This window comes from Perognathus longimembris, chromosome 8, assembly GCF_023159225.1.
Source record: "Perognathus longimembris pacificus isolate PPM17 chromosome 8, ASM2315922v1, whole genome shotgun sequence".
In the NCBI taxonomy this organism is placed as follows: domain Eukaryota; kingdom Metazoa; phylum Chordata; class Mammalia; order Rodentia; family Heteromyidae; genus Perognathus; species Perognathus longimembris.
In genome coordinates, this window is record NC_063168.1 from 40,151,048 (window position 1) to 40,166,089 (window position 15,042).

General features: G+C 42.5%; 1 protein-coding gene across 1 annotated transcript in view; it reads right to left on the bottom strand.

Annotated features, from left to right (window-relative positions):
* The window catches only part of C8H2orf73 (chromosome 8 C2orf73 homolog), a 49,541-nt gene extending 46,586 nt beyond the window's left edge, over positions 1–2,955 (bottom strand). The window contains 1 exon segment of the mRNA XM_048352933.1: positions 2,930–2,955. Coding sequence (XP_048208890.1) covers positions 2,930–2,955 — 26 coding nt within the window.
* Between the last annotated feature and the right edge of the window lie 12,087 nt (positions 2,956–15,042).

Here is a 15,042-nt window from a genome sequence, read left to right on the forward strand (position 1 = left end):
AGTTCTCTGCTTCCCAACAGGAATTGCTCTCTGAAAAGGATTTGGAAAAACATACTGGTAAAGTGTAAATAACTTCCAATTCTTTTCTATGACCTTTCCAGAGATGCTAGCATTTATTTAAAGATTATGACCATTGGGTCAATTAATTTATCATTGTGGACCACTGGCTTCCTCAAGTTTCTCATAGTTGTATCTGACCTTTATACTAGAATTCTTTCCTGGCCATACTTGGGATTGAACTCAGGACCTCTCTTTTGCTACACAGATGTTCTACTTAAGCCAAACCTTTCTTGCTGCATTGCTTATTTTTGAATTAGGGTCTTGCTTTATGCCCAGGCCAGACTGGGCTATAATCCTTATTATGCTTCCACCGTAGCTGGGATAATGGGCAGGTTCCACCTCACTTGGCCATTGAAAAAGATGGAGCGAGAACTTTTATGTCTGGGCTGCCTTGGAGGACAATCCTCTGATCTTGGCCTCCCAAGTAACTAGGATTATAGGCCTAAACCAATTTGCCTATCCTAATTTAAGTCTTTCTTAAGGAAAGAAATGTCTATTTGCTTGCTCACTCACTTGATGACCATTTATGGTGTGAATTCCTACACATGATCTGGAATTGTGAAACGTGAATATAGTGGTCTTTTGTAGAGGGAAATGCAGATTAAAAACACTAATTAGTTAGACCTGGACTGGAATCCTAATTCTGTTAGTCAGTACCTGACCCGGGCTTCCTTATTCAAAAAGAATGATAGCTGTTGTGAAAGATGCAAGAATCACATTAAATTACTCATTCTGTCAACACACATCATCTGCTATTGTTTGTCATGTGTTGGAGGCAAGGAGGATACAGCAGAAACAAAGGAGACAGAAAATGTACAACCAAAAAACTCCAACTCTGTCCTCACACAGCTTGCTTTCTAGACAGAGAAGGCAGATGAAAAAGAAAAGTAAAATACACAGCTGTGTCAGGACAACCACAAAGCACAGAACGGAGTTTGGAGAAGGCAAGTGCGCATGTGGGAGGTAGGCTGCGTATTTAGGTAAGGTGGAGGCTGCACTGTGAAGGTGGCAATTGGAAAAAGAAAGTAAGAGGGCAGAGAGAGAGAAGTGGTAATCAGAGGGGTGGCATCCCAGCAGGGTGAGTACTCATTGCAAAAACTTTGCAGATAACGTCCCTTCCTCAGAACATAACTGGACTAGCAGCACTGACATCGATTATGACCTTGTTAGAGGCACAGATACACAGGCTCCAACTTAACCATTTAAATCATTATTATACAGCTAGTTCCTGGAACCCTGCCTTAACCAGCTCTCTAGCTAGTTCATTTGCCGGTTACAGTTTGAGAACTACTGTTCTGACAACAGAACTACCGGCTTTAGAAGCAGGTGTCCCTACTCCACACAATCCTTAGCAAGCTTTACTATCTTGATTGGGAGGGTCACCAAATTTTCAGTACATCACAGTCTCCTCAAGTCCAGTTTCAGGCCAGATTATCTGCTCCCACACTCAGGGCTTCTGATTCAGCGAGGGTGGGGCCAGCATTCCCTTAGAATTTGCCATTCTGTCACTTTTCCAGGTGGGGATGATGTTTGAGAATCTCTGCAGATGACAGCAGGAAGCGTGATCCTGCGAGCACCTGGTGTGTAGGCCTTATGTGGGAGTCTGCGCTGTCACCATGGGAAGGCTTGGGAGTGAAGGGGGGAAATAAAGAGCCAGACTTTGAAGTCAGGCCCCACTTTACCATGCGAACCCCACTTTACCACATAAACCTGAGATAAGCAGGCCCTGTGAGCAAACCCAGGACAAGCTTATTAGGGCCCAGCCGGTCGAGAACTCTAACGACTGGGAATGCTTAACTCTAACCACCCCTAGAATGCCTCGAGCCCTGAGCCAATCAGATTTGTACTCGTAATCTTGCTTGCTTAAACACCTGATTGCTGTAACTTTGTCTTTTGCCATTATAAGCTCTGTGTAATCGCAGCTCGAGGCTGCCTCCTAACCTCCGCTGTGTCGGTGGGTAGGACAAGGCCCGGGCAGCGGCTTGCTTGAATAAAGTCTTGCCTTGCTATTGCATTTCGGAATGTCTGAGTCTCGGTGGTCTTCTTGGTGGTGGTCTTCTTGGTGGTGGTCTTCTTGGCGGTGGTCTCGCGACTTAGCACAACAGGAGAAGACTCCCGTTTGTGTCATAGAGCCCACCCGGCCCGCTGAGGAGCTGCAGATGACAAGGGAAGGGAAGCAGGCACGGGGCTGCAGTGCATGGGTGAGCCGCTGGGACCTGGGGCCGGTGGGGGTGTGCAGCAAGGATGCACAGTGGTAGGCAGGAGGCGGAGGTTCTGTGCTTTGTGGTTGTCCTGACACAGGTGTGTATTTTACTTTTCTTTTTCATCTGCCTTCTCTGTCTAGAATGCAAGCTGTGTGAGGACAGAGTTGGAGTTTTTTGGTTGTTCATTTTCTGTCTTTGTTTCTGTTATATCCTCCTTGCCTCCAACACATGACAAACAATAGCAGAGGATGTGTGTTGTCAGAATGAGTAATTTAATGTGATTCTTGCATCTTTCACAACAGATATCATTCTTTTAAAATAAGGTACTACTTGAGTAAAGCCTGCAGGATTAGTAGGAAGTGTGGGGCGTGAGAAGGGATGATTGCAAGACGACTTCAAGAAGTGAAGGCCCAGCAATGCGTGTAATGTCTGGTCATCCGGTAAGTGCTCAATAAGTGCGTTAAAAAAAAAAAAAAGGACACTACCGTAAGCTCTCAGTTTCTACAGTACAAAAGGAAATAGACTGGAGATTTAGCCTAGACAACGGGTGCTGGGCATCATCCTCTGGGTCTCACCGAACCCTCTGCTGGAAGGAGGAAAATAATTTTCACAAGGGGGAGGGGGGAAACAGAAAAAGAAAAGAAAAGACGAATCCCAGCACTTACTGGTGCTTTTCCTCCTTTCCCTCCATGATCTCCCTAAGGCCTGGTACGTGGTACCGGCAGGAGGCCGGCGCGAGAACCGGGCGACTGTGACTTGGGCGTTGCTAAGCGACCGCAGATTTCCCGGAGCCTGACCTGGAACGGGGACCCTGGCCTGGGACACAGTGCGCCGGCGCAATAGCCGCAGCCCAGGGAGCAGGGGAGCCGCTGTGCGGCTGCGCGAGGAACCGTGGGGCGGGGGCTGGCAGGACGCGTGTGCTCCGCCCCGCCCGGGTCTAGGAGCCCCGCAGCTGAGTTTGCCCATCCCCCTGCAGGTCTGGCGGGGTGTGCCTGGCGCCAGCTCTGTCTTTGGGGATCAGCGAGGGGCCGTTTCCTGAGCCGGGGCGCCCACAGCTGCGTGAGCTGGCTCCACAATGCAGGCGGGCGGGCAGGCCGCACTTGTTTCCCGGTGCACCATTCAATCCCGGCACGCCGTGGTTCGTTTTCCCGGGGCTGCCAGCCTCTGTCTGAAGGAGAGCTTGACAGTCAGCGATTCCCACGATTTCTAACAACAACCCTCTCATCCCCGGCCCTGTGGCCAGTTTCCACGAGGCCTAGCCGGGGGTTCCGAACCCGCGCACAGAGCTAGGGTCTACGAAGTCCTGGGGGAGGGGGGGGATGAGTACAGATTTGACATCCAGTGACAGGCTCCTAAGGGTGGACTTTATTAATAAAGATGGAGTGTGTAGAGTGTCTGTGGTGTGTGTGTGTGTGTGTGTGTGTGTGTGTGTGTGTGTGTGTTTGGGGAGGAAGGTGTGGGTGGGTAAATCAGTATGGGAAAAGTGGATTGGAAGCCAGAAAGCAGGAGGAAGGGACCCAAAATTTATTGAATGGACACCTGCCTTGGGAGCCAGGCATTTGTTGAGCTTTTGTCATAACAACACTTGGTGACCAATAAACCCTCAAACTGAACCCTCAGCCATGGGAAGACTTCACTTCAATACTGTCTTCAGCCATCTTCAGAAATACAGACATTGGCCTCAGGTTAAGTAGGGAGAATTGGGGGGCAGTGGGTGAGAAAGATATGCATGGTTAAAACAGTCCCAAGTGACAGATATAGCTTGCTTGACTCTTAGCACAGTCTTTATCTCTGGGGAAGTTCTGGAGAAGTTGTTAATCCCTTAACTATTGGGACAAGTTGCCTGGTGGATGATTTCCTGAGTTTCTAGCTATTTCAACATAAGATGAAGGTACTTCCTGTTTGAGGAGTCATTTTCCTTCCCCACAAAATACTAATCAGTGAATCTTCTCTTTTTTGGAGACCAAGGGACTGCAGCAGAAAATAGATCAGATCAAAGAGCGGATACAAAGTTGGGGGACTTTTAGTTCATTCACATGGATCAACAAAAATGTCTTTTAGCTTTACAGTAACCGGTGGTTGTAGAGTATAGATGGTTTGGTAGGGGCAATCAAGAATAGTGTCTAAGGCTTAGTACACAGGCTTGGTCATTATTAGCCATTACCACATTTCTAGGCTGCCACGTACCTGAAATTTAATCTACTGCCTCACCATACCTTCTACTTTCTGTTTAACTTTCACCAATCTCTTTAGCTTTGGAAACCAGTCACTTTCAGAGGCAGCCTCAACTGCTTGTTAAGAATAAGTGAGGAGCTACTCAAGAGGCTACAATCTGAGGATCATGGTTCAAAGCCAGCCTGGGCAAGAAAGTCTGTGAGACTCATAGTCAATCAGCAAAAAGCAGGAAACAGAGCTGTGGCTCAAGTGGTAGACCACTGGCCTTGAGATCAAGCCTCAGGACTGGCCCCTCCAGAAAACAAATTCCTCAAACCAAATGAAGACATCTCAGCTTTCTCTTCAACTTCACCTGAAATACAGTATTCATCTAATATATATATATATATATATTTGTGTCAATGTCATTCCAATTATTTAGTAGTTTGTATATGCCTAGGATTTATTAAAGGCCATGAAAAACATTAACATAATAAAGTATGTCTCTCACAAAGAAGTCTTTGTTAGGGATGCAAAACATTTGCCAAGAAAATTGCAATGATCCATAATATACAACATAGTCACATGGTAAATTACAGTATTGATGATAATGTATTATAATAGCCCAGTTATTATTGGTGCATTCTCCGTAGCATACTACGTAATATGGATTTTAAAATAATTATTGACTTTTTATACAGAAAAAGCACTGGACTGCTATTAGTGGTTTCTACTAGTAACTTTTTGACCTAGGAGAAGCACTTAAAGTGCTCTGTGCTATAGATTGTCACTTATGAAAAATAGGTAGACAGATTAAATCATTTTATGATCACTTCCTGAGATTCTATTGGAAACTTCATGTCTGAAAAAAAAACACAAGTGAACACCATCCTAAACAATACATGTAATTTTCTCATGCATGATAGGTAGTTTGCATGCTTGTCAACAAAGAATAATTCAAAACTAAGTTTAGTACTGTCTCAGTTAAAAATTCTAGTACTATTTGAGCTACCACCCCATATGTGGGAGACCACAAGAGGATGGGAATTGCTCATCTAAAATGTTATATCTAAAATTTTAAGTTTTACTTTTTCTTCCCTCCCTCGCTCTCCTTCCCCCCTCTCTCTATATACACATACACACACATATGTAAACTTACATAGATGAATAAATTCCAAAAATCAAAATGAGTCAATCTCTAGAAATAATAGTACAACCTGGGTTACTGAAAATCATTGTTAGAAATCACTAGTTTGAAATTTATCTGACTGAAAGAAGCAACCTGTATTTTATTTGTATGGATGGTTCTAGCTACTTCTATGATTTCATGAGTCATGGCTGATCTTTAATAATCTCAGCTACAGTTGCCTGTATAAAAGAAATATAAGCGGGGCTGGGGATATGGCCTAGTGGCAAGAGAGCTTGCCTCCCATACATGAAGCCCTAGGTTCACGTATACAGAAAACGGCCAGAAGTGGCACTGTGGCTCAGGTGGCAGAGTGCTAGCCTTGAGCAAAAAGAAGCCAGGGACAGTGCTCAGGCCCTGAGTCCAAGGCCCAGGACTGGCAATAAATAAATATAAGCAAAACATGAGTGAAAGGCTGGCCACAGATGTGAACAGTGAAAGGCCACTTGGGTACCACAGCGGAGTCATAAACAGTGGTCATGCAGCCAAGGCTGGGAGAGTGAATGGCTGGCATCATAGTCTCTTGAGGAAAGAGCAGTATAAAATGAAACAGGGTTGGAGTGTCACTCTCAAAAGTATAAGAATCACGAAACTATTTTATATTCACTATATTCTCTCCTAGCTTTTTTAAAAGGCTACTTTTCATGTTCTATCTGAAGAATTTCAGAGATATAATCATCTTTTGCTTAGGCCATTATCAGACTTATTATATACAAACTTATTAAACAACCCAATGTATACTGAACAAATCCTCTATTCTTACTGGACCAGGAGATGCTTAATTCATTTATTTGAGACTTCAACCTTCCAAATGAAAGGTTCTGTGAGTGAAATTGACCCATAAAAATCCTCTTATGTCCTATAAATGTATACCATTTCTAGTTTTTTCAGTGATTTTTATGGACACATAAAAGCTGTTCAACACACTAATTAGTGAACCTCCACATTTAAAAAAGTCATTAAAATGTCCTTTTAATCTAAACAACTTAAGTTCTTTAGCTTCTGTCCATACAAATGTACGTTGAGCCCTTTGATGATACAAATTGCCACTCTGTGTTTTCCTTAGGGGTGGAAAAACTAACGTTTATTGAATGTTGGGATTAGATTTGCGTTTAAATCCTAACTTCATGACTCCAGGGAAATGATTTAAATTCTTTGAGACTTTTGATTATATTAGTTGTTAATCTTTTTTAAACAGATGATCTAGGCATGATGGTACATGCCTATGATCCCAGCACTCTGGAGTCAGAGGAGGTAGGAGGGTCTTTTATTTGGAGGCATCTGAGCTACATAGCAAGACCCTCTAAGAATCAAGGGATGAAGACATAGTTCAGAGTACTTGCCTAACATATGCAAGACTCCAGTATTTCTACCACTTTTGCCCATTCTTATCTGCTTCTTGTCTCTCATCTAAGGTCACCCAGCTGGAAATGGATAGATCCATGATTTGAGTTTAGATAAGTCTACCTCTCCCTTCCCCGTCGCCCTCTCTCTCCCTGTCCCTCTCTCCCTTCCCACTCTCTCTTCATTTTGCCTTTTCAACCTGTCATCTGATTTCTCCACTTCTTGCTTTCAATCATGGTAATAAAAACTGAATATAGAAAGAAATAAAAAATTAAAATCAAAGCACAACTTTTTAACCACTATGGTATGAAATTGGGCAAACATACCTAGCAAAACTAAAGTCAGCCAGGACAGGAAGGCTGCAATTGGGAGGAAAACATGAGAGCCAGCAAGGATGATGTGGAAGTGAAGGGTGACAGTGTGCCCCTTCTACTTAAAAAATGCCACCATACATAATTTGCAGCCATTTAGGTTCCAGGGTTGGTTAAACAGAGAGAATATGAATCTGGGATTGAGTGCATTATCACCAATCACCATAGCTCCTGCTCTTAACTCTGTGGTGCGACATTTTCAGATTGTGACATTAACTGTGACATTTAACTAGACAGTAGTAATTACTTTGGTCTGGATGAGCAGACCTACAATAAATAAAAATGCTTTGCTCTGTTACTGTTATGCCAAGTCGCGAAATGACCACCAAGAAGGCCACCGAGACTCAGACGTTCGGAAATGCAAAAGCAAGGCAAGACTTTATTCAGGTGAGCTGCAACTCGGGCCTCGTCCTACCCCCCCCCCCCCCACGACACAGCAGAGGTTAGGAGGAGGCCCGAGCTGCGATTGCACAGGGCTTATAAAGGCAAAAAACAAAGTTACAGGGCTCGAGGCATTCTGGGGTCAGTTAGAGTTAAGCATTCCCAGCGGTTAGCGTTCTTGACCGGCTGGGCCCTAATAAGCTTGTCCTGGGCTTGCTCACAGGGCCTGCTTATCTCAGGTTCACGTGGTAAAGTGGGGTTCGCGTGGTAAAGGGGGGCCTGACATCAAAGTCTGGCTCTTCATTACAAAAGTGAAGAATTAAGAGAAAAATTATGGTTCCATTATTTTTCTTTTCCTGGGAAAGCATCAGTACCTGATGCTTTCACTCATTGGCTAGCACTCTACCAACTGAACCATGCCTTCATCCCCAAGATTCTATTATTTTTAAGTGATGGTTTAACCTACATTTTTGAATTAGGCCTATAAAGAAATCACAGTGAAGGTTTTTAAAAGGAAAGCGCGCTCCTTCTAATTAATGAGTAGTTTGCCCTAGATACCTCCCAACCAGTGCATTCTTTTCAAAACAACACAGCAAATAAAGCTTTCACAAATCATCATTTTAAAACTATTATTCCAACCTATTTTTCCTTTATACAATTATGATAGCCTTATGTGTTTCAAGAAGTTAACCATGGCAGCAGCTATAATCTTTTCAAGAGCTTGGAAATTCAGTGGTGTTTTTTAAATCCTCTTATAGTAAGCCCAGGAGCAAACTTTTCCCCTGAATTAAGTTTCCTTTTTAGTTGCTTTCTCTGCCAACTCTGGGGCTGTAATAATGGACTATAAGATTCAAGAAAAGAAATCTGACAGAATTTCCCTTTATGATAAGAAAAGTAAAGCAGGATCAGAGTGGAATGTGGCATTTTTGCCACACAGTATAGGTATGGGAATTGTGGCTCAGCATCTTTGCTTCATCTGTGTCACAGCTGCTCATGCTTGGGTCCGTGGAGAAGCCCAGCATGCCTTAAATCCAATGGTTAACCTGAGCAATGTCCTGACATCCCACTCTAGGGGTTATTTTCACAGAGAAGGTAACTTCCCTGTACCAAATACAGTTTGCATCCGTTTTCACTTTGCTGACAGCCTCCCCTCAACCTTTTACTTGTGTGGCTATCATTTCTATTTTAGGCTTTGTTGTTTGGTTGTTGTTGTTGAGCCTGCTGTGTGTGTGTGTGTTTGTGTGTTTAGTATTTGTTTCTAGCATCCCTGTCACCATCCCCTCTCATTCTATTGGAGAACAGTACTGCTAATCCGTTTGTCCAAGTTGCTCTGCTAGGGATCATTTTAGCAGAGGGAAAGAGCCTCTGGTTAAAGGTCAGTGCTCAGGGATGGACATTCATTGCATTTCTAGTCACAGTGAGTGAACCACATAGGTAGGATCTGTCTCCACTAGCCACACCATCTCCACACTGTCACCTTGGAACCAGGGGCTGATAGACCAGTCAGCCACAACCACACAGCTTTCTGGAAAGAGGACAAAGAATGCAAGGGGGAAGGTTCACTTTGACCTTCTATCTTAACTTACTGTTGAACTGGGTTCCTGTCCAACCAATGAAATCAATATTGTTTGCTATTTGGTTATCAGTTTTGTTTGTTAGTTTCACAAAGGGTCTTAACTATATAGCCCATAGTATTCTTAAACTTGTGATCCTGCTGTTGGTGCCTCTGAGTGTTGGTATTACAGGAATGTACTTCTATCCCTTGCTTGGCTGTACCTCTTGTCTACAAGTTCCTTTGGACAAAGAATGCCAGAAATAAAACCAAGGCTATCTGCAAAAAAACTAAAGCACTAGTAGTATTATCTCTCTGGAATAACCTGCTTTACAAAAAGTTTTTAGACAGCCACTATGAGTCCCCGACCCCCCCCCACCACTAAAATTGTACACCCCAATTAGAAAAGGTTACCTTCACCCCATTTGTGAGGGATACATTCCTGCCTTAGAGTTGCAGCACAGGGATTATCAGTAGATGAAACTGGTAGTAGGTAATTAGTCACATACATTAGTGGTGGGAGAGGAGAGGACAGGGCACCGGGCAAGGTCACATGATTCCATTTGAGAATAGAGCAGATGATCAGAGGACACAGCAGGTAGCTCTATGGTGTCCCGAGGGTGGGATTAGCTTGTTTGAATAGTTCTGCAGGCTGGCAAGGCACTGAAACCTGCCACTCAGTGATATGCACCATGTATATCCATTCAGGGGAGTACTGGGGTTTGGACTCAGGGCCTCCTGCTTGTTAGGCAGTACTATAACCAGTGACTCACACACCCAGCTCTAACAAGGTAGCAACCTTCTTGGGAGCAGAATTAAGAGGAGAAGGACTTGCTGATAAGCTATCTGAGGTTCTCCTACCTTCTCCACATGTCAAAGCAATACATGTAATATTGGATCTGAATGTTAGGACTTACACCACACAGATGATAGTTCCATAACATTGTCTGTTCATCACCTAAACATTTCAGTCTAGACATGAGTTTCTGAATGTCTTATTTCCCAATCAAATTGTGAGAGTTGCAGAAGTGGCCAGTATTTAAGTCCTCCAAACTTAATCATGTTGTTTAATACACTCAAGTTTTGCCTTTGCATGTGATTATTACAAAAACTGTAGGCTACAAAAGCAGTTCCTTTAGCACTAAGGCAAAGTCCCAGTAAGATGTAAGGTGTTGGGGGCTGGGAATGTGGCCTAGCAGTAGAGTGCTTGCCTTGCATGCATGAAGCCCTGGGTTCCATTCCTCAGCACCACATAAACAGAAAAGGTCGGAAGTGGTGCTGTGGCTCAAATGGTAGAGTGCTAGCCTTGAGCAAAAAGAAGCCAGGGACAGTGCTCAGGCCCCTGAGCCCAAGTCCCAGAACTGGCAAAATTAAAAAAAAAAAAGTAAGGTGTTGGTAGGGTCAGCGATCTTGGCTGGCATTGCTGGCCACGTGCGTGTGGGCTGCTGAGCTAAACCTCTGTGATATGCCATGGATTGACAGCTCTAAACATTTACAGTTACCCAGGCCTGCTGACATTTGAAAAGTCCTAGGGTTTCCTCCCATTCTGTTTTCAAACTACTAGTGACACAATAAAATAAATGGGATACCAACATTGTTTTTAAAGCCAGAGTTAAGCTGCAGCCTAGCAGCCAGAATGCTGAGGCCTCAAATGTATTATTCACACACATATTGTAAGCACAAATGGGCCATTAAAAGAATTCTTCTTGTTGCCAAATCCAAGCAGATTTTTATGGCAAAGGGATGATAAAAGGTCATAGACAAATGGAAGGATCGAAAGTATATTTTTTCCAAAAATCAAATGCTAAGTCATTTATTGGTTTCAATTTAGGTCTACTAGACTAGTTCTATTTACATATAAATTTGTTAAGCCAGCTGCTGGTGGCTCACACCTGTAATCATAGCTACTCAGGAGGCTGAGATCTGAGGATTGCAGTTTGAAACCAGCCCAGGTAGGAATGCCTGAGGAAGTCTGATCTCCAGTTAGTCTCAAGTAAAATGCTAGCCTTGAGCAGAAAAGAAGTACAGGGCCCTGAGTTCAAGCCCCAAGACTGGCAAAAACCCTTTCCCCCACCCCCACAATAACTAAAATAAAATTTCATATGCAGACACTGCTATACAGCTCTTAGAAATTTATGAAAATCAACATAGAAGACAGATATCTGGGGCTGGGAATATGGCCTAGTGGTAGAGTGCTTGCCTTGCATCCAGGAGGCCCTGAGTTCAATTCCTTAGCACCACATACACAAATATCATGATTTCAATCAAATGTGGAATCTAGGCCTAAAATAAAAATATGATATGATTGTAAAAGGGAGACTATTTGAGGGTGAGGGAAGCAGAAATTAGTGATGGGAGTGGTGAACATTGCAGAAATATATAATATATATGTATGAAAATAGCACATGGAAACTCACCAAAAACTGTTAAGAAGATTAAGAAAGATCAGCATAGCTGGGGTAAAGCTGATTGAAGTGTGCATGTGTAAATATCACAGTGAGGTCTTTCATATAATCTATGCTAATAAAAAAGTTAAAATCATGATATACAATTAGACAATGAATGAAAGTCTCAACACTTATTTCTGTCCTTCAAAGAAATCCCTTATGTCTATGAGCTAGAATGCCCTTTCCTACTTCAAAACATTTTTTTTATAAATAAGCCCATCTAGATTGATCTGAATACAAATTAAATATTTTTATGATAAAAACTGGTTTCATCCCAACATGAAAACTTAAAACTCGGGCTGGGGATATGGCCTAGTGGCAAGAGTGCTTACCTCGAATACATGAAGCCCTGGGTTCAATTCCCCAGCACCACATATACAGAAAACAGCCAGAAGTGGCACTGTGGCTCAAGTGGCAGAGTGCTAGCCTTAAGCAAAAAAAAAAAAAAAAAAAAAAAAGCCAGGGACAGTGCTCAGGCCCTGAGTCTAAGCCCCAGGACTGGCAAAAAAAAAAAAAAAAGAAAACTTAAAACTCACTCACACTAAGATGAGGTTTCCACAGCAAAACTTTTTGTTAGCATGGAAAAATATGTAGGTGGACAATACTTGGAAAAATTAAGTGCTGACTGTGTTTCTATTTGAATTCTAAAAATTTTCTATTGAAATCATCATTTTCAAACTAGATAGTAGGAAATGAATGAATACTTTTTCCAATATGTTTTTTATCTTTGTTAATTAAAAAAAGGAAACATAGATATAATAAAGAAATTTCTACCAGCTAGAGATGACTATTGTTCAATTTCAGTGGATTTACTTTTCACATAATTGTCAGTTGTGTTTAAAGGGATCGTGATGGCTCTGCCTGTAATCCTAACTACTCAGAGTTAGAGATGGTTATAGTCAGAGTTAAATCTCAATTTAAGGCAGCTCAAGCAAAGAGTTCTTAAAATCCCCATCTCAACAAACAAGCTAGGTATAGTGTATGTGCATGTGGTCCCAGCTATGTACAAAGCAATAGGCAGAATTGTAGTCTGTGAACAGGGCACCAGAGACTCACGCTTGTATCCTAGCTACTCAGGAGGCTGACATCTGAGGGTCATGGTTCAAAGCCAGCCTTCAGAAGGGCAGAAAAGTCCATGCGACTCTTATTTCCAATAAGCTACTCAGAAAAAGCTGGAAGTGGTGCTGTGGCAAGGGGTAGAGCGTTAGCCTTTAGCACAAAGAGGCTCAGGGACAGTGCCCAGGACCTGAGTTGAAGCCCCAGGACCGATTAAAAAAAAAAGAAGAAGAAGAAAAGAAAAGAAAAGAATTGTAGTCTGTGGTCAGATCTGGCAAACGTGTAACACCATACCTGAAAAAAATAACTAAAGCAACAATGGTTAGAGGTGTGGTTCAAGTGGTAACACAATTGCTTAGCAAATACAAGGCCAGGTTTAAACCCCAGTGTTTGAACTTCACTTTTTGAATTTTAAAACCTTTGCAAGCTATAAATTTACAAAGTACAAGTTTAACTTATGGTAGTCTATCTCTAAGTTCTGTTGTACAACTAACTTTAGTTAGAATACAAGACCCAGACCCATATTTCTATCTCTTCTATTTTCATATACATTGTTTCAAAATACAATATGCACCATCAATTTACATTTAGTTACTTTAAAAATTATGTGATGCCAATTTGTTGTATTAATTTTTGCATCAAGCCATGTTTTTCCAATTCAAGAGGTGAGCATTTGAACCATGTTGTCACCATTACTTTTACCATGAGTACTCATTCCATATTTGCCATTTTTAGTGCTTTGTTTCTTTATATAGATCTGAGTTTCCATCCCTATTCTTTTCCTTCTGCTGGAAGAACTTGATAGGACATTATAGTGTGTACACATAGGCTGGTGACGATGTGTGGTTTTTCTGTTTGTTTTTGTTTTTCAGATTTAATTCACTGAAAAAAAATTATAGAATGGATGAAGAATTCTAGGCTGACATTTTTCACTTTTTTTACTCCAGAATTTAATGCTGGCTATTCTGAAAGTTAGGGTCTTGAGGCTCTAGACATCTGTTTCTTTCCTTAAGTGTGTTGTGCTTTGTTCTGGCCAGCAATTAAGTTACTTGCTGCTCTCCTTGAGCTCTCCAGTGCTGTCTGAATATGGGTCTGAATATGAGCTCTGAGAACTCCCTGCTTCTGGACTGAACTCCCGAATGCCAAGATTTTCTTCTTAATACAGTTCCCTGGGTGTTCTTTGTATAATGCGTGGGATTTCATTCTACATACAAATGACTCCACATCCAGGAAAAATCCCAAGGGACACCTGTGCGCAGTTTTTCCAGAACTCTGCTCTGCCACTTCCAACTTCCTTGGTCTTCCAGACTCCATGCTGCTCTGCCCTTAGCAAGACTTCCAGACTCTGTTCCATTTCCTCCAACTTCCTACTCCTTAGTCTGAAAATTGCCTGTAGGCAGGACCCTGGTAATTTGGGCTTGTTTCATCCACTCCCTCTTCTCGGGAATTGTGGTCCTGCACTGGCAGTTATCCAATGTCTAAAAATAGTTGTTCCATATATTTTCATCTAGTGTTCCAGTTGTTTACCATAAGACCTTGCATCAAGGGTTTGCCACTGCACCAGTGGATGATGGTGAAAGACTTTATTTTGCTTATTGTTTGTTTATTTTATCTTTCATAACTGTCATTTGTTTGGGTTATGATGTGAGGGACTGCAGAGGGATTTTGACATCTCTGGGGACCATGAGAGAGCAGCAAGACATGGGGGGTCAAGTAAGATGAAGGGAGGCTGGATAGTGTGGCCTCCACCACATTGCAACTACTGGGGCAGGGCCATTACTGAGCCTGAGGTGCAGAGTGCAGAGGTTCTGCATGGAGGTGTGGCCTGGGCTGACTTGTTTGCCCAGGGAATTCTGATCATCATCGAATGGCTTATGGCTTTGGCAGCCACAGTTATACACCAGCAATAGAATTTGCTGTTTACCAATCCAAAATGGATTCTAATTCTTCTCTTCCCTTTTAGATACTGTCATTTGAGCACATTGTAAGTGTGTGTGGTTGTGTGGGTGTTGCCTTCTCTTTAAGGATGACTTTGTGTCTCAGCTCATTCTCTGCCACCAGTGTATTTTATTTTAATCTGTCCATATGCTCTCACCTTTGCATTTCCAGAGGTCAGCTTTCATTGTATGCCATTGAGCACACCAGCAGATGTTTCCTGAAGTGTTACTTTCTTCCTGTAACAAATAGCCGTTAGGTATGCACTTCCCCAGTCCTAAAGGATAATATAACTTTTACCTTGGGGCTAGAGTATTGTGAAGAGTAAGTCTGGATTTTTCTTTTGTTTCTT